Below are 25,030 nucleotides of genomic sequence, written 5' to 3'. Positions count from 1 at the left end.
GCTTACTTAAATATATTTAAAACAAATAACAGACTGTTATTATGTTTGTCTCTTTGCTTGCTGAAAATTTATTTTATTTGTTGTTATTATTATTATTATTATTATTATTATTATTATTATTATTATGTTATAAAAGAGGCAACAAATGCATTAATAACTAACATATTAGAATTTTAAAAGCAAAAATACTGATTTAAATGCATAAATGATAAAAATTTAATTATGTTTCCTTGTTTTATGGCAAAAAAAAAAAGTAAAATACATTAACATTATAATTTTATAAACTAGTAAAGTATAGTATAGTATATTTTCTCTCTCTCTCTCACACACACACACACACACACACACAAAATACAGTTGAAACGTCTTTAAAAAATCGATACAGAAAATTAATTTGTATTAATACAGTACATGGGCCATATTTTATTTACTTTTCTTCATATACTGTAAGTCATTTTGTGCTTAAAGACTTTAACTTTTTCTGTATGTCACTTTTCTTTCATCTATTTGTGACTTTGAGTAAGTGTTCAAAAAGAATATGAAACAATATGAACATTTATTGCATCCATTCCAAATTTTAGTTAAAGACTAAAGAGGATTGAAATAGATCAGCTAAACCCTGTTTAGTTTATTTTAGTTATTTGCTCAAGTTTTCTTTTTGTTTCTCTCAAAATAGCATAGCGTGGAGCATTTACAGTCTACCGTATGATGGGTTCATTACGGACGAGGCAGCTTGAAAATTGCCCGTCATTAAAATTCAGAACTTTGTAACTTATGAGGATGAAACAGAATCGCTGGCTTTTGATATTTTGCCGGTGCTGGTGCTGGAGTGAGGATGAGAGACTACTTGGTGAGCGAAGATAAATAAATCAGGTTTGAGTAAATAAAAAATGATGCCGTTTCTTGCACAAAATATAACTGTGCTGGAACTGCAAACTGTTAGGTGTAAAAGTATCATGTGTTCATTAAAACCCAAAAGATTATCGCTGATCTGCTGCACCATTGCAGATCGTGTTTTGATGCCTGATAGAGCAATTTCCAATGAAGACCAAATGTTTTCCACATCGTGTTTTGGGGAAAATAAATAGAGGCACTTGGGGTCAATTTTACCCAACAGTTTCCCATTAGTCAGGAAAACATTAGACTGAACTTTAATAGCAACATCATTGGTTTTCAGCTTAATGAGGTGAGTAAGAATTCTGCCCTGTTGTTTAATGAATTTGGGACAAGTCTCTGTTTGATCCAAGTGCCAAGACTGTTATTAAAAAGGTTAATAAGAGGTTAACAAGAAAAAGAATTAAGTAAATGGGAAAACCTTAATTCATTATGCAAATGTGATTTTATGCAAAAATATCCCACCGAGGCCGATATGCTAATGAGCTGATGAATATCATTTGGGGTGGAACCACGTTCGTGACAACCGATGGAGTCTGTTTTGCTGTTGAAGTGTTCAAACTGTACTGAACGTGTTTGCTGTACTTTGTTCTGGATTGTAAGATGTTTAGATGAACCTTAAGCATCATAAAGGTATCAAAAACAAGAATTACAGTTACAAGAGTTATAATAATTAATGGTAAAATAAAGTAAAATAAAATTCTGTCACCAATTACTCACTAATTCCAAATCAGGCTTTATAGGTAAAACTGAAGCTAAAAAAATAATAAAATAAAACAAGTAATAAATGTTCACTGATAAAAAATAAAATATGAAAAAAGTTATTTTGGCTAGTTGCAAAGCCATCATTTCTAAGACTGCACTTTTATATATATATATATGTATAATATATATTAAATATATGATATGATGTATATATTATGAGAATCAACCATGAGTAAATGATGATTACCAAAATTTAATTTGACCTCTAAAACAGAATAAAAATAATAAATAAAATAAAATAATAAATATATAAATAATAAATCCAGGAAAATTAATACAGAAGGGGAAAAAAGAAATAAGAAGAAGAAGAAGAAGAAGAAAAAAGATTGAATAGGGTTCTAAATTAGAAATAAATGTTGATAATGTGCAAAATAAAGTTTTCAGAACAAAACACAGGTATAAAAATGCTCAGCTTGGATTCTGCAAATCAATAGCAATTTATTAGATTTGTGCACAGGTGTTTTTATTTCAACAAGTGAATGCGATGTTCCTTTGTATTGAGTTCATCTGAACGAAAGCGCTGGGAGCAGAACCCAGATGGTTGCAGTCCGATGCGATTTTTGATTAGGAGGGGTTGCCACAGCCGATATCAAGGGAAGTCATTCTGGTTTGACCTGGATTACTGGATCTCATGAAAGATGCAACGTCTCTGCTTTCCTCTGCCACTCATCCTTCCCACTATTGCCCACTTTTGAGAGGGTCATAGCCTTTGAAGGTCCTTGTTTTTATCGTGGCCTTCAAACACGGAGCCTTTCAGAGCTGCTTTCCTGCTGTTGGGCTTTAAGATCCCCCTTTAAGATCTTCTTGTGTCTTTGTTGAGAAGTTAAAATGTGAAATTAACTTAAGTGTCTATTTTATCGCCATCAAAGCTACATAAATGCATCATGAGGGAATTTTCCAAAAGTTGTGTGTTTGTGGTCATTAGCTGGAATTGTGTGTTCAGGACAACTCATAAAACTCACTCTTGTTCTGATGTTCAGGGTGAGCAGATCCAAGCAGCAGGTCCCGATTAATGTTGTTCTAAGGAAAATGACGCATGCTGTAGAATTTGAATATAGCCTTCCAGTGCTTCCCTCAGGTGAACGTGACCAATGCTAAGATGCATTGGCACGAGTCGAGGTCCGGATGAGTGATGTGTCCCTTCAATCATCTATCAAACCCTAGAAGTTCGGTCATTTTTCTCATATTCATCAGCAAGGTCAGGACTAACTTTCCTGCGTGGGCCGTGTGATTGACAGTGAAGTAATGGCCGTATGGAGCAGTATGTGTGTCACGTCTCTCTGCCTCTACCTCACCAGAATAAAAGTGTGTTGCAGCCAGGTATTTATTCATTGTGGATTTTTTTTTTTTTTTTTTCTAGCCTACTTTACTTCCTTAACAGCATAAAGCCATATTGCTAATGACGCAGTGGCCCTTGATGTGTCTCCCATGACAGATTGTGTCACAGAAAGTGCAGAGATTGTATTTTGAATATTAATATAATATGAATCGCCTTTTTCTTTTCTTTTTTTTTTTTTTTTTTCTGGGCTTAGTTATGACTGACCACATCACCATGAGCAAATATAGACGCTTCCATACTGTGTGAACTTTTAGTGTTGCACACGAGTTGCATCAACCATCCATTTCGTCTTCATAATACATTTATGCTGGTATTATGGGGCATAAAGGGGCCATATGATGCGATTTCAAGTTTTCCTTTCTCTTTGGAGTTCCGTCAAGGTTTTAATGATAATTAGAAAATCTCCATTTATATATATATATATATATATATATATATATATATATATATATATATATATATATATACATACAGTACAGACCAAAAGTTTGGACACACCTTCTCATTCAGAGTTTTCTTTATTTTCATGACTATGAAAATTGTAGATTCAGATTACATATTCATCATTGTGTTAATGTTTTATTTGCTGGCTTTACCTAGCTTTTTGCATGCTAGTTAGTACAAGGTGAGAGTAATGAAGGAACTAGCTAACATAATGGTAAATAACTACACTGGTTAAAGTTTTTAATCTGACAGCAAGATACGGTTAGCATCAGTGTTGGGAGTAACGCGTTACAAAAGTAATACATTACAGTAACATATTACTTTTTGCTGTAACGCAGTAGTGTAAGGCATTACTAATCAATTTTCAGTAATATTTTACTCGGTACATGTTCAGTAATGTTTTACTTTTAGCCCAAAATAAAATTTTTCAAAGAAAAGAAGAAATAAAAAAACGAAAGACAGCAAGACATTAACGAATCGAAATATGAATCAAATAAGTCATATTTCCTGTTCGTGGTCAGTCAGTAGCTGCTTGTGGTGTTCGTTTTGCATTTAAATAATTTCTGCGTTTTATTTCTTTCCTAGTAGCCTATAGTTTATAGTTTCAGTTCAAAGCGGCTCGCGCTCGCCCCGTTAGAAGCTCTGACAGAAAGACTGCGTGTGAGGCTGACAGAGACTGAGAGACGTGTTTGAGATGTGCTGTTTTCCTTAATGCATAACTTACATTTCACAGGTATATTCTCCATCTGTAAATGTTAAAAAAACCAATGGAAATATTTCCATTTTGCTGTCAGAAGTGCATGAGCTTTTGCTTCAGCGATTCTCCGCTAGTCGAGCGCAGCCGCGCATGCGCGCCAAACAGATGAGCTCAATGAAACAGGAGCGCAATAATTCTAATGTATACATTTTGCTGAAATATTTATAGTTGGACATTAAATGTGAAATGTAGAATTTTAAACCTATAAGTAAGTGTATTTGTATGATAGCACTAACTGTAAAGTGTAATGGGGTAATCAAAATAGCCTTTTTACTCAGTCTGTGCTTTTTAATAATTTTTAACTTCTGCTTTAATATATATATATATATATATATATATATATATATATATATATATATATATATATACACATCAGATTGCAATGTAATGTTACAATGTAATGAGATTTTAACCCTAATATATGCCTATATGCTTACATTCACTTTATTTGTTTAATCCAAATCCAAAATACCAAGATATAGACTTCATTATACCACAAATCAGACAAAAAATAGAGAGATATGAATTTTTCCTCAGATCGCCCAGCCCAATACAGAAGTGTGGAGTTTTATTTCACGTATAATTTTTTCCCTTTTTTTAAAAAACAAATAAATAGCAAAAATAAATAAATAATTAAATAAATAAACAGGTACGGTAAACTGCAAAAAATCAGAAAGAGCTTTATTGCCAAGTATGCTTACGCATACAAGGAATTTGTTTTAGTGACATAAGCTTCCAGTACACAGAGACAACAACACAGAGACAAAAAAAAAAAAAAAACAAAGAGATTTACACATTAGCAAATAAATAAGTGTATAAACAATTGTGCTATAAATGATAATGGAATAGGATTGAGTGAGATGCAGGAATGTTCTAGTATGGAGGGTTAACAAATAAATATAAGGATTTTGCACGTTTATAAGCATAAGTAGAGAACATTTAACTGTTCATGAGGTAGATAGCCTGGGGGAAGAAACTGTTCTTGTGCCTTACTGTTCTGGTGTTTGCGGCTCTGAGGCGACGGCCAGATGGCAAAAGTTCAAAGATGGGGTGACTTGGATGTGAAGGATCCAGAGTGATTTTCTGAGCCCTTTTCCTCACTCTGGATGTATACAGTTCTTGAAGGGTGGGCAGGGGAGCACCAATAATCCTTTCAGCAGTCCGAACAGTTCTCTGTAGTCTTCTGATGTCTGATTTTGTTGCTGAACCAAACCAGACAGTTATTGAAGTACAGAGGACAGACTCAATGACGGCTGAGTAGAACTGTTTCAGCAGCTCCTGTGGCAAGTTAAACTTCCTCAGCTGGCGAAGGAAATACAGCCTTTGCTGGGCCTTTTTCACAATGGAGTCAATGTGAATGCCCCACTTCAGGTCCTGAGAGATGGTGGTTCCCAGGAATCTGAATGACTCCACTGCAGTCACAGGGCTGTTCATGATGGTGAGTGGGGAAAGTGCAGGGGGGTTTCTCCTGAAGTCCACTGTCATCTCCACTGTTTTGAGCGTGTTCAGCTCCAGGTTGTTAAGACTGCACCAGACAGCCAGCTGCTCAACCTCTTGTCTGTAAGCAGACTCATCACCGTCCTGGATGAGGCCGATGACTGTAGTGTCGTCTGCAAACTTTAGGAGCTTGACAGAGCTCTAGCTGTGAACTGCTAGAATAATAAATTGTCCGTTTTCCCCTCTGTTCACACCCATTACAATAAACAGTAATACATTATAATATATAATGTATTACAGTTTGGAAGTAACTTGCACAACACTGGTTAGCAGACATTTTTCTCCACGTTTGTAGAGTCAGACACAACCAGAGTACACACTGCAGGTAACAGGAAGAGGGACAGGTAGATGTTTGCTCAAATAGTTCTTTCTCTTCATACTTCTATAAAAGACTTCTGCTTCTAAGAAAGCACACGACAACTACCATTAAACTACTTGTTTGTGCATATTCAACATAGGGACAATGCAAGCTGCCTCTAAAAACACGAGGAAGAAAATAACAAGAACATCAGTGACTAAACACACTGTGTAGAGTAGTTTGTCCATTTAGGGCTACTGTAGAAACATGACAGCACAAAATGGCAACTTAACCATGGAGGGGGACCCGCAGCGTAGAGCATGTAGATAAAAATGGCTTATTCTAAGGTAATTAAAACATAATGGTGAATTTTATACCCAACTGAAAAAAGTTTTGTTTGTTACATTGCATTTCTTAAACAGATTCTCAAAAATATTACACATTAAACCTCAGCTTACTTTATTTCAGATAGTTGTCAAAGTATTTTTAAGAGACCATAAAGGTGTATATATATATATATATATATATATATATATATATATATATTGGTATTAGTAACATATTTTATATCAGTTAGTTGTTCACTTCTATTATTTGTATTTTATTTTCAATTTCACAAGTGAAAGCATTAGCTGTGAACTGCTAGAATAATAAATTGTCCGTTTTCCCCTCTGTTCACACCCATTACAATAAACAGCACATCAGCAAAGCTGCTGGAGCAGAATTAACCGAATCACAGCACGCACAGGAGACAAAATGCATCCACGGTGCCAGCGATACTCGACAGTGGCAATATTGAGCTCTGTCCTGCAGGGTCGTGTGAATGCATTGAGCAGAGACTCCAGAGGCCGTGGAGTGTTCTGGCAGCTTCACACGGCTCTCAGGTGGCATTGATCTGCATGGCTTCCTCTCCACGCCCTCCTCCAGTGAAAACACACAGCGCCAGCACTCCCCTTTCATTCTGTCTTCTCCTCATGTTATCCGTCTTCATTAATAAGCCTCAGTCTGCTGAATGTAGGTTGGCTTGTTGTTTTCTAACAGCTGATAAGTTGATTTCAAATATTTAAGCTTGTTACATACTTTCTAATTAATAGTTGTATAATTGTGTGCTGTTGTGTGTAGATGTTTGTTCTCTGCAGTATATCCTGCAGTACGGACGATACTCAGAAAATCTAGCACTTTCTACCCACGAGACTAAAGCCGTACAATAATTGATAATTGTAAACATAGCTTCTACAGAAATACCAGTTTCTATGGTTACTTCATTAAGAACCGTGGCACTATTGTGTTTGTACATACCCAGGATTTGTGGAAAATGCATTATTTATTTTTTATTATTATTTTATTTTTTTATGTACAGTGAAAATCAGTGAAACCTCTGATTTGATAATTTACAATAAAATAATAATAATAAAAATAAATCCAGGAATATGATAATATATATATATATATATATATATATATATATATATATATATATATATATATATATATGTGTGTGTGTGTGTGTGTATGTATGTATGTATGTATGTATGGAGAGTTCAGATGCAAAAGCCTAATGCCGAGTTCACAGTGCACGATTTTCAAACTTGTCGGATCACCATTGTTTACACACCGCTTGACTACCTGGGGTAGCATTCAGTTGCTGCTGTGTTCACATTACACGATGGATCGGCAACAAGGGTTTCACATGCATGACTTCACAATAGGAAGAATCGCCGACAACTCTGGTCTGCAAGCAACATTTCACAACACAAGCCAGAAGTGATAAGGAAATTACGCAGGTTCTCGAGCTAGAATTATTTTTAAAATTATAGTCCGCAAATTATCTGTGCACTGATTTCAAGCTAGGAGGAGAAAAAGAAAAACAGATTATGCAGGAGGGAGACGTAAAAGTTTACCTGCAATGAAAACCATTGAAAACGCTTTATGGGACAATAAAAAAATAACCACTAACCTTCAAACCACTAGGTTTTTTTCTCATTTGTCACTTACAAGTTTCAATCACTTAAAATAGATTAAAATTTAGTATGATAACTGTTTCTTCGATATAATTCAACAAGTAATTATAATTTGACCTGTACTTAACAAGTACAGGTCAGAATAAGTATGTTGCTTAATTTTTATGTAAATATATGTTACACTGAATGAAAATGTAACATTATTTTCCCCATTATTTTATTTTCACAAAAGTTATTTGAAACATTAAAGTAGACACTTTACTGGCATTTAATATAATGTAATATGATTTCATATAAAATTACTTTTCATCACCGACTTTTAACCATAGAGTGGCAAGTATACATCAAAAAAGAGTGAAGTGGAACCCAGACTAATCTTGTCAGCCTTCAGCTTTTCCTCCCTGAATAGTGTTTGGCTGCTTTTGTATTGGCGTTTGAATGGAAGTGCTGTGATTCGCAGTCTGTGGAGTGTTTTCCAGCTGCCGCGTGAGAGAGTTCAGCGCTGGGAGCTTACAGTCACTGATTCCACTGACCTTAAGAGAACAGCAGTGCTGATTCCCAAAGCAGAATCACAGCTGCCTGCAGGACGCATTTCACTACCATCTGTTTTCTTAAGATATAGAGTCACATTTGGTTTGTTTTTCATTCTTTCACATTGCCAAAACAGATTTTAACATTCAATAAAAATAAATAAATATTTATTTAGGAAATGTACAATTATTTAGGAAATGCTTTTAGCAGCATTATACGTGGCAAAAAAAGAACAATTACTTTGGCAAAAGAAAAAGTGCATAAAGAGCAATATGTGTATTTTGTTTAATACTTTACAATAAAATCATTATAACATTCAATGTATATTATTTGTTTTTAATTGTATATTTCTATTATAATAATGCATATGCTAAAGTAAGTGGTAACTGCATTTTAATCTAAAATTGTTAATACGAATCTGGATGTTGTCACACCTTTAAAATCGATCATATATTATTTTATTTTTTTACTATAGAACATGATTTCTGAAAGGGTTATACCATTTGTGTTTTGTTCGACTGGCGGAATTACTTGTGCATATCTACATGTTCACAGCTGGAGGTTTTTTTTGTTCTTTTTTCGATCTGTGTTTCACACTGGCACCCTGGCAAGTTATTTAATGAAGAGCATATGAAGAAATGTATCACCAACAAAGAAATTCTTAAGATTATAGTTTCAGTTTTGGAAATGTTTACATTGCTCCCCTGAGCTGGACACGTTTCTTTTAGATAACGTTGATCTAATTTATATACAGTTAGGCATTTGTGGATCAAAAAACTTGTGACGAGATGACAAACTTGAGGGTATAGATGTAATTGCATATTTAAATTGAAAGATTTGCTGGATATTTCTTTACAGTTTCTGCTTGTGTTTGTTCCTGTGTGGAAATTCAGTGGGCATGTAGTGTAAGAGAAGACACAACTCACTTCCTCCATCCTCACTCACGATAGCCTCTTTATTCTGCTCTTATTCTTCCCTGTTGTTGTGTTATTGATCATTGTTCTCTGAGGTCTGAGAGATTTAACTTGGATTGATTTTACATCAGCCTCCAACTTTGTCTTTGCTGCATTATCTGAGCCTCTTCTGGTGCTAATGCTTGCTTTATAACATTGGTTTATGCAGGCACAGAAATGTGTTTTTGCATTTCTGTCCCTGAAGAGACTGTAAAAAAAAAACAACTGGGCCAAAAAGGTCATCAGGTTCACTCACTAAGGATAAATGGAGATGGCTGTATTGCTACACAAGCACAGCAAGGCCTGTTTCCTAACTGTGTCATAGTTTCTGAAATGCTAGGCTATTTTATTTTTATTTTTGGTCATTTGGCGTTTTATAAGACGTGTTCAAAGTGAACATGACAAGGCAGAATTATGCAACTATTGTAATAATAAATTAAATTTAATAATTAATAATAAATAGTTCAAATTTAATAATAATAATAATTTAATTTAATATTAAATATAAACATTTAATAAATATAACAATTTATATCTAATATAAATATAATCATTTATTAAAAAAAGTTTTGATAAAAATGTATACTAAAAATGTAGCTTTTCTTATTTAAAAAAAATATGAATAATAATATATTATATAATATATTATAATAGTATATATTAAATGTTTATTTAGTATTGTTAATTAAAAATAAAAAGCTATTATTAATAAAAGATATTTAAGTTGATGTTCTTAATTGTTAGTTATGTAGTATTAATTAATAATAAATTAATTATATATTTATAATAAAATAATACGATACAGCGTCTCCTCAACATGAGGTTAACCACACTGAAATTTTTAGCGCGATTGTGTGCAGGTAAGTTGGCGATGTAGAATATGTGCAGACATTATGCAAATCTGTTACTTTGTGATGTAGAACCGTAACTGAATAAGATTTGTTTAGGCAATTGCGACCTGATTTTTTTATTTTTATTATTATTATTTTTATTTACAAACAATAACTTTATTTATCGTGCACTGTCGGCTTCACAACTTTGCAGATAGTTTATGTTCACATACAGCTACATGACACACTGCATAACAGGTAATATTCAAAAAGGCATAATAGGGGCACTTTAAGAAAGCTCATTTTTGTTAAATTAAAATGTATTTGGGACTGCTGCCCAATTTATTTTTACATTTAGAAATGTGATTCATATTAGTAAATGTGACAGAAATGTGATGTAAACTGACAAATGTAAATATGTCTGTAATTGATTAATAGTAGATTAAAATAGATGACATGGGCCATTCTTTCAGACTCCTTCACTAAATTCTAATTAGAAAAATATTGACCATTTGTCGTCATTCGCTTTCCTGGACATTTGTCTTCACCCTCGGCCTGATATGCATTCTGTATGTTTCCAGAAAGCAGTCAGCATGAGCTCTCAGATTACGCCTGCCAATCATTGGTATTCCCGCACCGTCTGTGCTGAGACGGAGGAAAGCAGGGATGCATCGGAGGAGACGGGTCATCACTCTTGTCTTCCTCCCCCTAATGGGGTCTGACAAGAGTCCAGAGGGACAGAAGAATCAGGCCAGAGCTCACAGCACAAAGCTAATGACCAACACAGCTGCGCAACAGTCACGCATACTGCATCAGAACAGAAACTGCAGAGATTGGCTTGATTTAGTGACATTATCTTAACTGTTGGACTTCAAGCCAAACATGTTGTCAAAGTGGCTCCGATTTTGCTTTGCATAATTTATATTGGACTCAATGCAGAACCATGATTGTATGTATTTTACTTTGTGCAGTTTTCAGGTTGAGAGCATGTCACGCAACCTGCCCATGTTGGCATCTGTCTAATTTAACTGAGTGACAGATTAATTAGCTCAAGTATCGTCATGTTTGATTTGACACACAGCCCTTGACATCAGTCAAAGAGATGAGATGCCTCCCTTTTAAAAATATTACACAAATCGTTGAATTTATTATATCAAATATTGTTAGATAATGTTACTATTGTGGTATTATCTACAGATATTTTATGCTATTATTTCTTTTATATATATATATATATATATATATATATATATATATATATATATATATATATATATATATATATATATATATAATGAATATATGCCCCTTCAAAACTACAGTACATGGTATTTGTATTTATGTAGTTATTAATAAAATAATTTGGTGACACTTTAAAATAGGTTACACTTGTTTACTATTAACTACGACGTTTCTCTCAATAAATTCTTAATTTTCTGTTTATAAATAGTTAGTAAGGTAGTTGTTAAGCTACTACTAAATATTGTAGAAACGTAATTTTCTGTAAAGTTGTTTTCTAATGATTTGTATTGTAAAAAGCGCTATACAAGTAAACTTTTATTGAATTGACTTGAATTTAATTGTTATGTTTAGGTAATGAGTAAGATTAGGGATGTAGCACAAGGTCAGATAGAATAACGCATTAATATGTCATTAATTAGAACTAATACATGGCTAATACTCTAGTAATATGCATGCAAATAAGCAACTAATAGGTGTTACCTATCCTAAAGTGTTACCAATTTGTTGTTGTTGTTTTAAGATGTTAACACTGATGTTTATTATCGGCAGCATTTCATTTATTTTAACGTTCAATGAGAGTTGATGAATTGTAGAATTCATCTTTTGCAAATAAACATAAATGACAAGAATACATCTTAAAAGCCCACATACGCATTTGAGGTTATTGTTTATCAGATCACATAGTCGGTTTACAAAAAACATCCCGTATCTGCTTTTGTTATTCTGGTTTGAAGATCTATCAGAATCAGCAGTGGTGCAGATGAGACGCTTGGATTGTTCTGTTCGCCTTTGTTTGTTCTGCGTGTTCACAAAGCTGCGGTGGACTTTGAAGAGCCCCAGCATGTGTAGGATTTGTACTTCGACCGCCAGTGGCATCATCGGATGCAAGCGTTTCTCACTGAGCCTTTTCTGAAGATGCACGAGGATCAATTTCTTGAGTCGGATCAGCAGGTTCCCAAATACCCGACGTGTGTCTCCGATCAGCCCTTTAAAATGGCTGTCTGGGGACATCAGAGCTGCAAATCCATATCTGCTTAATTTTACTCCACACTGATTTATTTGACAAAAGCTCAAACATGATTTGTGTCTTCTTGAGGGAGATATGTCAGTGGTTTTTGCTGACCCTAGCAAAGGCGGTATGCTGCTTTTGTAACGCTGTCTAACTCACAATACCTTCTGTTTCTTCTTTGAATATGCATAGTCCCGTCCAAATTTGTACTGCGTTATTAATGGATTATGTTTCGCCAAGGAAATTCAAACATATCAGAGTTAAAATAAATATTCCCAAGCAGTTCAATGCCAAGAAATGTGAGTAGTTCTTGTCTTGAATGATTCCTCAGTTTGGAAAAGTTTGTGCAATGTACTGACAAAATTGTTGGACATATTTCATAGCTCTTTTGTTGAGAGCAGGTTCTTACTGAGGGACAGTTGTAGATTTTGGCTTGTGGAGCTCCTCTGGCTAGAACGATGGGAAACTATGCATTGTGCACTTTGTTACAGTATATGCAGCATTCGTTATGTACAGTCATTTGAATGAGACTTTAAAACCCTAATGAATATGTGGAGTGTATGTGGAGTGTACTGTATGTTGAAAACTGCAGATCTTTTTTTGTTTGTTTGTTTTAGTTTTGTGTTTTTTTTTTTTTTTTGACAAATGGTTTCAACGTGTAAATAAGCAACTGCATGATGTTTCCGTCAATCTTGTTTGAATAAGTTTATTTATGATTTTGACTTTTGATTTTATTTAAGCCCCAACTTCTAGATCTAGGGAATAGCATTTTGAAGAAATGCATGCAAACATTATGGATACACAATAGTTTGACTAGCTAGCTAGATATTACGTTTTGAAATTTGTCAATTTGACAAGCATCATCTTCATTTATGGGGAGAGAAACCAAAAACTATAATTGGTGCTTTATCTGTATTAATGATGGGAAAGTTTAGTCATGCAATCATGTTGCCGCATGAACCAAATAAATGTTTATCACAGTGAAAACACATGTTCTTAAGAATCCCATCTGACTAGTTCACATCTAGTGGAATGACTTACATTTTTCTCATTTCTCTTGCAGTGACATCGGAAAATACCGACAATCACCGGTTCCATCACCCACAAACCAAAGACCTTGATCAGATGAATTCTGGAACGAGAGGAACACAAACTGTCCCGCTGGCTCTGGTCTCGATATGTGCGTTTGCGCTGTTGTCTGGGTAACATCAGCCAACTGGGCCCAAACCCCAGTCTCAAGACTGCCTTTTCACATTGTTTCTTGGAAAGAAAAGAATACATGTCAGCTTTAAAATGTTGAGGGTGTAATTTCAGCGAGGAGATGTTCTCAAATTTAAACGGATTGTAAAAATTGATGCATTGAGAACTGAGGATGAACTGAGAGTGAAAAATATTAAACAAAACTGTCCTTTTATAAACCTTTTTAATCATAAGAGTTTCTATCATAAACAAAACAGGCTATTAAACATTCTGACGACACTTTACAGCCTTGAAAATGTATTTTCTACAGGGTTCAGACTAACACTTTTAGAGAGAAATTAATTTAATTCTTTAATGATATATATTCAAAACATAGTTGTGAGCTGAAATGAGCACTGCACATATCGGCATTTTTTTTATTTTATTTTATTAGGAATGATGCAATATTTCTGATGTCACGTACTGCTTTTTGAATAAGTCTCGGTACCATGTACCTAAATGACCTCTTTTTTTCAGCGTTTTTAAATGTACTATACTGTTTTTTTTTTGTTTGTTTTTTTTTTCTTCATCTGAAATGGCATACGACACACCTTAACTAAATGTATAAAGATGTGTTGAATTACAATGTATTTATTCTTGGTGACATTAAACAGATAATGACACTAAATAACTGCCACATGAAGTTAATTTTGGTTAATTATGGTAACATATTATAATTAAGTTTTAACTTGCTAACATCAGTTAACAAATGTATGATAAATAATACTTCTATAGCATTTATCTTCTATTATGTTAGCTAATGTATTAACTCATGTTAACAAAGTATTAAAGACCATAAATCTGTCTCAACTCAACCTGAGATCTCCAGCTAGGAAAAAGCCCTTCCCCACCTTGAAATTTGCATGCATGTAACTAAGGAAGCATTAAAGATATCTTAATATGTTTTTTTTTTTTTTTTTTTGGTTTTGGTTCTTAACAAACTTTACTTTTATTTTAAAGCTCCTATATGGTTCAATTCCAGAGATGTGGGGTTGTCAATGCAGCTCCATATCAAAATTGTTCAAAATTACCCATTTTCAATGGAAGAAAATGAAATGTGGGTCATTTTACTTACATATAATGTTGAAACTAGAAATGCATCTTCTTTCCCTTTATCAAAACAACTGCATATAACATAGAGTACCTGCTGAGTGCCAAAAATACATATAATGCAACAAGGAAGTCAACGGATTTTACTAATAGACCTACCAATCACTGTACCAAAATAATATAATGACGCTGCCATCTTTCTGGAGTCATTTTTACCCGACTGTAATTTGGCTCTGAATCAGGTGAAAATTGCCTCTTTTTTTTTCTTTTTTTTTTTACCTCCATCTACCAGGGGCGTAGCCATCTTTTCAGAAGTGAGGGGGACAGAAATTATATATATATATATATATATATATATATATATATATATATATATATATATATATATATATATATATATATATATATAAAACATTTCTGTAATCTATATAGCCTAACAATCAACAGTTTTGAACTGTAAGATATTCTGTTTTTAAAGAAGTCTCTTCTGCTCACCAAGCCTGCATTTATATGATCCAAAGTACAGCAAAAACAGTAATATTGTGAAATATTTTTATATTTAAAATAACTTTTTTCCCTATTTGAACATATTTTAAAATGTAACCTATTCGTGTGTTCAGAGTTGTATTTTCAGCATTTTTACTCCAGTCTTCAGTGTCTCATCCTTCAGAAATCATAATATGCTGATTTGCTAAAAATCATAATAAGCTTCTCCTCCTGTCTGTACGGTAATGCGACAGAGAGACGAGTGGTTATGACGCAATCGTTAGCCTATTTTTTACAAAAATTGTTTCTACGGGGCCATAATGTAACATAGAAGGTAATGGAGCCCTTTATACATTGTCGTGTTTCTTTAGAAATAAATAATGGACAAACTGAGTCTTTAAACACCTCAGATGTAAAGTTATTTGCTGTCAAAGTGACGCCAAAATGAATGGGAGTCAATGGGAATGCTAACACAAGTGAAGTTCTGCTACAAGATGGCAGCCCCCACCCGACTTCAACTTCCGGTCGACATCCTTGCCGCCTGATCATGACAGACCCTTGTTTTGTGTGCAAGCACATGGCCTGGGGCCTGTTCTTCGTACGTCGCTTATTACATCCGAGATCAAATGACAAATCCAAGATGATATCATCGTGCTAATCATGATCTGGCTAATTGGGTTCTTCGAACACACCTGTTGTGTATGATTAGTATCGCTGGATTGAGTTATCTGAGATAATTGCGCATTCACACTCATTCACACTCACTCGCTAATTTTCCAATTGTTTGTCGACAAAATTAGGAATTAAGTTAAGTCTCAAGTCCAAAGTCCTTTTTCCCATTGAATGTCAGAAATATGTCACATTACAAAAATGTGTAGTTACTAGACTGTACCAGACAAACTGCATCATTTATTGTCTCTCCAGACATGGTTTTCTTCAGTGTTTGTCTACAGAACAGCGCTGAAGAGGAAGGAAAGGCTTTTAGACTTTGAAATGTGCTCCTTCCTCTTGTGTATCACAGTCTCAAAAGTCCAGAAGAAGATAAATACAGAGGAATCACTCATTTCATCTCTTGTTCTCTAGAAGCCCTTTCTGACAATGAAAACTGTGACCAAAATGGTCAAATGAACTCATTAATGTACTGCCAAATCTCAGGACACTTTAAAAAAAAAAAAATCTTTTCTTGAAGAGCTTCAAAGGGCTCCTCAGAGGACTGTGAAAGATATTTCCTTCTGAGTTATTTCTACCAATGTTCGGGTTCTTCAGATTACTTGAAAATGCAGAAGACTTGTGTCATACATTTAAAACAATTCCCACATTTAGTCATTTTATTTATTTTTATTTTTTTCTTCACGAGGAACAAATCCACCTCCAGTCCTACGCATTTACAGAGAACTTTCATCTCAAATTGATGATGCTTCTTCTAAAACCATTTTCAAAAATCAAAATTGAAAGCTGCACTAAGTCATTTTTACTTAATTAATAAGTTTTAAAAAAAAAATACTTCAATTTAAATCAATTATGTACACTTTAAGTTTCAACCCGTCAAATGCATAGCACGACCACAGCTGCAACAATGGCGCACTAGATTAATATTTTTAATCCTTTTGTAGTCAGTGGAGCGCATGGAAACTTTGTTACATATAAAAGCGAAGTCGCGTTGTATTTCAGCAATGTTCGCACATTCGTTTGGCAGAAGGAGAAACTTCCACTGTGGCGCCGGCAATTCATTGTGTAGATTCGGTGAATGCTGCTTTTGTAGTAGGCTAGCGTTCCAATGCAATGTTAGCTGCAATGTACATTTAAACAAATAAAAGACTACACACATTTTCCTATTTATACAGTAATAATTTAATAGGAATCTACCCAGCACCTAGCTAAAAACATATATATAAATAAAGTGACCCAACAAGCTAAACCCAGCATTTGGGTTAAAACAAATAACCCAGCATTTTTAGTATGTTTGTATTTAGCATGTATTTAGTTATGTAGACTGCTGAATTGTTTCTAAAAATTAATTAGATTTCTTGAAAACGTAGTATAAGAATTGTTTGGCTTCAGAAGATTACAATAACTATTTTTTTTAGACCAAATCTCACAAAACTTCAAGAAAATGCCCAATTATATTTCATCCTAGTATCAAGAGAATTTTTTTTTTAAATAGCATGACAAAATTACAGAAAAATTCTTAACGATCCTAAAAATTATATTGTATTATTTTATTAACATAATATACTAAATATTATTTGTCCTTAATTTAACCAAGAATTTAAATTATGTTTTTAAAAGTATATTATATTATATTATAATCATCATTATTCTTATTACTTTTCTTAAACTTTTCAAACTGGGTTGATATATATATATATATATATATATATATAGAGAGAGAGAGAGAGAGAGAGAGAGAGACCGAGAGAGAGAGAGAGAGAGAGAGAGAGAGAGAATATTTTTGTCTTTTTTACGGAGCCCCAAACGTGACATGCAAGAAAAAATAAATAAATTGTGCGCACGATTTACTAATTCGTTCCCTCAATGTACTAAAATGCACGATTTAGCAAATTGAGGGAACGAATTAGTAAACCGTGCGCACAATTTATAAATTGAGTGAATGAAATAGTAAACCGAGGGAATGCAATAGTACTCATGTGCACGGTTTAGTACATTGAGGGAAAATTTAGTAAATCCTGCGCACGATTTAGCCCTCTATTTTTGTCCTTCATTTCATGTGCGGGGCTCCGTACTTTTTTTTTTTTTTTTTTTTTTTGTGAATTAAAATTTTGCATGAACTTTCCTTTTAAAGGCAGCAGTCACGGAGGCATAATTCATGACTGAACAGAAATGTAGAACTATTTGACAATTTGCCTGTAAGTTAAGCCAAAACACATGATTTATTTCCTGTTCTCGTGAATTAAGGTCAGACTGGGTGAGCTTGAGAGGTTTAGACTCTTGCTCTTGTCTGCGTCAAACAACTGAAGCTCACTCAGATGACCCAAGACACTAGATGGAGGTTTCCATGCAGGAAAATCTGTAGTTAAAGTGTGCTTATAAAATCAAGCTGCTCTTGCATGTTTTTTAAGTAATAAGGAGGCAAGGCCCGGTCTTTTGCGGGACTCTCCAGGGGCCTCAAACTGCAGGCTGGTAACAGCCCACCGCCAGCGGGGTTGTTGTGTAATTCCCCATGTGTGCATTTGATACATCTTTTCCCTGTCTTTCACTGAAGTTTCTGTAGAAAGACACTCAACCCTAGACTGCTTCCAGACGTCTGGGGCTTTGCAGGTCTTTTTCCAGATGTCTCCAGCCCACCTGTTCATCGCATACATTCATGAATGGTATGGAATGAAAAAAATGGATCAGCCTCAATATTTCTCCAATCTTTTTCTAGTTGTTTTTTCTACTGCTGTTTAGTGATTAACCAGTTGTTTCTTTTTCTAGTGACATTTCTTTTGACTACATCTGAGGATAAAATCAAAAGATCACTTCCAAAAATCACAAAACTCCCTCTGTTTTGTTTGAGGAGTGAAAAGCTTGAGTATTTAAAGTTAATGTTATTGTTCTTGGAGGAACCTTCCAAAGCACCACATGCCTAATATATCAGCATTTTTGTTTTGTTTTCCAGAACAAAAATATCTAAACATCCTTAAAACAAGATGGGTTTTTAGAAAGGAAACTGTAATATGAGACTTCAAGTATTGTCATTGTTAACTAAAATTATAACAGTAACACAAATTAAGTTGAAATGAAATAAAATGTACATATAAGCTGGTTTTTGGAGTAGTTGGTTATTGCATGTCAATGATGATCTACCAGCTAATGGAGCAACACACACAGGATGCAGGTATATCTAGGAGAAGGACAGAGAGAGGTGTGTGTGTGTGTGTGTGTGTGTGTGTGTGTGATTGCTTGACTTCCCTGTTGTGTGTGGATGAGAGTTTGTGCTGTAAAGCTGCTGTTAGATCAGTGTGGGAGCCGTGTCAGAAATGGCCAACACTCAGCGATAGCCACTGTTTCCAAATGCTTTCTTTCCTTGCTAAATTCATCCTTGTCCTCCTGCGGTACAGTAATCTCGTGTTCCTCTTTGATCCTCCTCCTCTGGGTTGTGTTTTCGTTGTGGTGTTTGGTTTGTTATGCATTAGTTTCGGTCTGGTGGGTGTTGTGTGGTTACACCTTTAAGAAATGAGCCCTTTTTTTCCCCCTTTGTTTCCTTTTCCTGTGCTTTAGTTCCACTTCTCTGCCGGAATGACCAAGAGCAAAAAGAAACTTAAATGCATTCTTGCAGCCTCAAACAGATGCAATTGTAATGTAATTACATCATAAGAATGTAGCATACAAATAAAATATATAATTTGAAATAATATAACATAAAATAGAATATAACATTTAAAATAAATATAATAAATAAATGACACTGATTTTATATATACTGATTTCATTCATTTGAGAGGAGGAGAAAGTTTAGGCTCTCTCCAGTCTTTTCTCACTTTTCTGTGGTGCTTTCCTGCCTATTTTAATTTAGCGATAGTAAATTTTATGATGATAAATAACATCAATATTGAATTTGCTGTTGCCTGCCCACCGAGTTAAATACTTCAATATGCACAGACTTACTGTATCTGTCTGTACTGTTGCACGGCCAATAAACTAAGTCGTCCGCACCTGTGCATCTCACACAAAATTTGGTGTCTTCCCTTATAGAAATCCTCATTTCATTTTAAAGATGAAATAAAATGCACAATCCAATGGCACCACGTTAATAGAAGTAATAAACATAGGAAAAATCACCAGTCTAGATTAAATTTGTACTATATTAAAAAAAAGTCTATTAACTTATTAACTTATTATAAAGTTATTATTATTATTATTATTATTATTATTATTATTATTATTATTATTATTATTATTATTATATTTTGTAATGGCTTTATTTGTGGTTAACTATAATAACTCCTAGGATTCCAAATAGAGCTGGAACAATACAACGGCACCATGAAGTCAAAAGCATCATGTAGAATAATAGCAGAACATAAGCAGCAGTTAAATGGCCGTGATGGTGGATGTGCCTCAGTCCCAGATGACAGACACATGAAGCCAGAGAAAGGCAGATACTGAAAGGCAGAGCTAGGGAGAATCATCGGAGTCAAAGCCGCGGTAGATCTGCCATTGATAGAGGCTCCCGGGACTGAAAGAATGGCTTAAACAAATCCCAGGATATCTGGAGTCAGAAAAGTGCAGTCTGATACTGCGCTCAATCCACAAAGCCCAGACCGGCTGGAGCTTGAACCAAAAAGATCACTGAAAATAGGGACGAAAATATATTTATTTCTCTCTATGCATTATAAAATGAAATGTTTGATTCACTTTTCATGCATACACTTGATTCAATTGCTAAAATGCACAACACATTTTAAGAGAATAATGTTATGTAAGTGCTTTTTACAAATATGCAATCAAACATTTTAATTTATTATGGTATATATTTAAGTTTTTTATTTGATACACTACTGCTAATAATAATAATTATTATTATCATTATTATATTGTTGCAAATAAAGTTTACCTTCTAACAAATATGAATAATATTTTAGGGTGTGTGTAAAATGAATACAATCGTTTAGAGCAGAGATTCTTAAAGGGTTACTCCACCCAAAAATGAAACTTGTACTGTACTTCATTCATCTTTGGAACACAATTTAAGATATTTTGGATGAAAAGTGGCAGGCTTAAGACTGTCCCATAGACTGCCAAATAAATAACAGTGTCCAGGTCCAGGAAAGTATGAAAAGCATCATCAGAATAGTCGATCTGCCATCAGTGATTCAACCGTGACCCCACCCCCCAAACAAAGAAAAATAATATTAATATAGTATAATATTTAATATTATGCATTTCATAACATTAAAACAACATCAGTGTTTCTACTCACTCACTGGGATGTTTGGGCTTGGATAGAGGATGCGTGGCAGTCCAGTCATGGATGAATACCGCTAAGGAAACTCTCTTCAACAATAAGTATGGCTCTGTATTTGTTCTTCAATACACCAGCGCTGCAAATCCAGTCTCATAGAGATACCTCGATGCAAATGGGAGGATTTTTTTCAATGCCATGTCACTCTGTTCTCGGTTTATGGACAGATATGCAAAAATCAGTGGTTTCTCCATGAATCTTTGCTTTAGGCCGTGTGTGTTGCCATGTCAATCAGTGACTCAGTAACAGAGAACTTTGAAAAGGCATTTTTCACTAATCTTTTTTGTGTTGATTGTGCGACTGGCTTTATCCATCCCTTGTTTCATATCAGGTGCCATTTTCTTAGCCGGAAAAGTGTCTATACTGCAAATGGAGCAACGGCTTGTACTTTTGTCACCAATCCACTTTTTACCAGTCATTGCCCACACTCTGTCGGAGCAAATTCCCACACAGTTCTTCCATTCAATGTCATGTTCACGTACAAATGAGTCCAATGTGGTGAGAAGTTGTTCACCTATTTGCACATTTGTTAAAAGGGCGACAGAAAATAAAATCCTCCTTAATTTGTCAGTCATCAAAAATTTTACATAAACCTCTCTAATCAAGATGGAGAAAAAAAAAAAAAAAAAACTTTTGTGATTAACTGCTCTTTCACATCCACTACCATTTGCCCAATATGGTTATTATCTTGCAATATTCACAGATAATAACTTCACACCTTGAGTCTACAGGTATTTGCAAATGATTTGCATTTTAGAGAAGTGATAATTTAGGTTAATGACTTGTGTAGAATACACCTGAATATACAATGCAGTGTCAAAAACACTCTTAACACAATAAATCTATGCTTCCTTTTGCAAGCCAAGAACATGTACATGTACACCCAAATCTTTAACACCAAAATAAGTAACCGCACTCCTCCATGTATGTTTAATGCCAGTTCTTTTGTTCCTCAAAAGTAGCAGTACCTCGTCTAGTGAAATGAGCCAGAGGCAGACTAGAGTTCACCATGACAGGCCTGTCAGGCAAGAGTTTAATTGCTATTTCTCAGGCTGAGCGATCGCTGAACCACAGCTTTCAAAGGCCACTCTATATTTAGCGGAGCACCTCGCTTTACTCCTGCTGCTGCTACTCTATAGACTTGTTGTTTTAATGCGCCATGCTTAAGACTTAACCTTTCTTGACCTCTGGCACTTCTCGCAGTAAACCGTTAAATTCAGTGGAGTTCAGATTAGGTTGCTTTACTGCTGGGATTAAAAAAAATAAGTAACTTAAATGTACCAAAGCGACTGAGAAAAACTGTGATAAAAAGCAAGCAATAGCAAGTTTATTTTGGATGTTGCTTATCTTTGTGATCCTGTTCATTTAGAGTTAATTAGTATTCAGTGTCCAGATCCTCTGTGATGTTTTCCTTTTTGCCTGTAGTTGCTTTTCAGTGGTTTCTCATCCAACAGGAGCGGCTGTAAGGGAGAGGGTGGATGGGGTGGAGGTTTTGGGACACACAGCGAGTCTGCCATGGGAACAGGACAGGAATAATGGAAATCATTCATGAGCAGCTGCGGGAGAACTGGAGGGTCAGGACTGTGAACTGGGTTAAACATGTTTCACACAGGTGAAAGTGACAGTGGCATGTTTCAGATATCAACACAGGGACATCCTGTCTGGAAGGTCAGAGGACCAGCAAATAAAAAAAGAAAAAAGAGAGACATGGTTTCTGTTAAAAGGACAGTTACCGCATTACTGCAACTTCTGTCATCATTTACTCACCCGGATAAGTGTGCGTGTCTGTGTGTGTAAAAATAAAATTTGATAAAAATTATGATCACGATAAAATTAATAAAAATAAATAAATAATCATGGTCAGAATTGTTCGTACTCCTAAATACAAGGAAATAAACCTGCGAAAGGAATGGGGGGAATCTCATTATTTTCTCTAATACACATTGGCTACAGTTAATGGTGCCCTGTTATTCAGTACTTTTTGCAACCTCCTTTTGCCAAGATAACAGTTCTGAGTCTTGTCCTATAATGCCTGATGAGTTTGGAGAACATCTGGCAAGAGATCAGAGACCATTCCTTCATCCAGAATCACTCCAGATCCTTCAGATTTCCAGCTCCATGTTGGAGCTTCTCCTCTTCAGTTCACCCCAATCATTTTCCATAGGATTCAGGTCAGAGGATGAGATGGCCATAGCAGAAGGTTAGTGTTGTGCTCAGTGACCCATTTTTGTTTTGATTTTGAAGTTTGTTTTTGGATCGCTGTCCTGTTGGAAGGTACAAAATTGACCCATTATAAGGTTTATTTCTTTTGCTTTTTTTAATCTGTTGGTATTTGGTAGAATCCATAGTATCATCTATCTGAACAAGATGTCCAGGACCTCCAGTGGAAAAATTAAAGACAACATTAAAGATCCAGCAGTATATTTTATTTTACACATGGGGTACTTTTTTCCCCTGTGTGCATCAAGCCTGTCTTGAGTGTTTGCTGCTAAAAATCTCTCTCTCTCTCTCTCTCTCTCTCTCTCTCTCTCTCTCTCTCTCACTCTCTCTCTATAATCCTTGGAGAGTCCTTGGCCACTCAAACTATCCTTCTCAATTTGCTTTAAGACAAAATTGAACACATATCCTCTTCCAGGCAGGTGTGTAACACTTTCTGAATAAATCATGATTTATTCATTAAGTATTTTATTTATTTTTGAGTCTGAGAAATGCTGCTCTAATTAAATTGTATCATCTGATTATAAGGTATATTATAACTTTTCAATGAAAACATTAATAAAAATTTCACATACAGTAGCTTATTATTTTGGATAGAGGACTTGTATTTTAGCTGGCAGCAGTTTAATGTCTTAATGATGGGTTTGTTTCTTACAAACACACCGCTTTTCACTTCAGAAAACATTCATTGATGGACTGGAGTCGTGTGGATTACTAATGGATTACTGTGATGTTTTTTTTATCAGCTGTTTGGACTCTCATTCTGATGGCACCCATTCAGTACAGAGGATCCACTGGTGAACAAGTGATGTAAAGCTAATGTTTTCAAAATCTGATCCCATGAAAAAAAATGAGGAACTCATCTTCATCTTGGAGGGCCTTTATGGATGCGTACATTATCAGCAAACATTCATTTTGGGGTAAACTATAGTAATAGATACTTTTATTTATTTTTTTTTTATTTTCACAGGAGTAGATTGATTGTTCTTTAACTAGTATACATTATAAGAAGTTTGGTAAGTTGCAACCATTTGTGTGGTGGCAGTTTTATTGAAGCACAAATGAGATTTGATGGCTAAAATGAAGGAGAAAATTACAACACATGAGTCACATAAACCACATGGTGCCTTTTTGTGTATTTATTTATTCATTTTTTTGGAGTTTGACAGCTTCAGTCTGCATTTGCTTTCACTGTAATGGAAAAGTTCAGGTTGGAGATTCTACTGAAAAGAAAGAAAATCATTTTGAATGTCATGAGTACATGAAAGAACCACTGTTGGGATGAATATTCCCTTAAAGATATCTCACTTTGTAAAAAAAAAAAAAAAAAAAAATGCTAATAGCTTTTTGCTTTTCAAAAGCTAAACTTATTCTCCAAAAAAGTAGGATCATGATAAAACCCTTTCTTTGAGCTGCCGTAGAAGTGTAACAGCAAGTGTGTACCTGTATTCAGAGAGAAAACTGATTGCTGTAGTCATTCCAAGGCCTTATGGTTTCATTAAAAAGTAGTTTCTTTGTACTCGGCTAAAAAAAATATTGATGAAAAACGTATT

At 34.6% G+C, this 25,030-nt stretch overlaps 1 protein-coding gene across 1 annotated transcript in view; it reads left to right on the top strand.

Moving 5' to 3' along the window:
* Window positions 1–14,382, top strand: part of LOC113106621 (glypican-5-like) — a 228,487-nt gene extending 214,105 nt beyond the window's left edge. The window contains exon 9 of the mRNA XM_026268740.1: window positions 13,584–14,382. Within this exon, the coding sequence (XP_026124525.1) occupies window positions 13,584–13,726 (143 nt within the window). The 3' untranslated portion in view covers window positions 13,727–14,382. The remainder of the gene's footprint in view (window positions 1–13,583) is intronic.
* The last annotated feature ends 10,648 nt before the right edge of the window (window positions 14,383–25,030 follow it).

The sequence above is a fragment of the Carassius auratus genome, chromosome 1, assembly GCF_003368295.1.
Source record: "Carassius auratus strain Wakin chromosome 1, ASM336829v1, whole genome shotgun sequence".
Taxonomy (NCBI): domain Eukaryota; kingdom Metazoa; phylum Chordata; class Actinopteri; order Cypriniformes; family Cyprinidae; genus Carassius; species Carassius auratus.
This window is presented reverse-complemented; position numbering and strand designations above follow the sequence as displayed.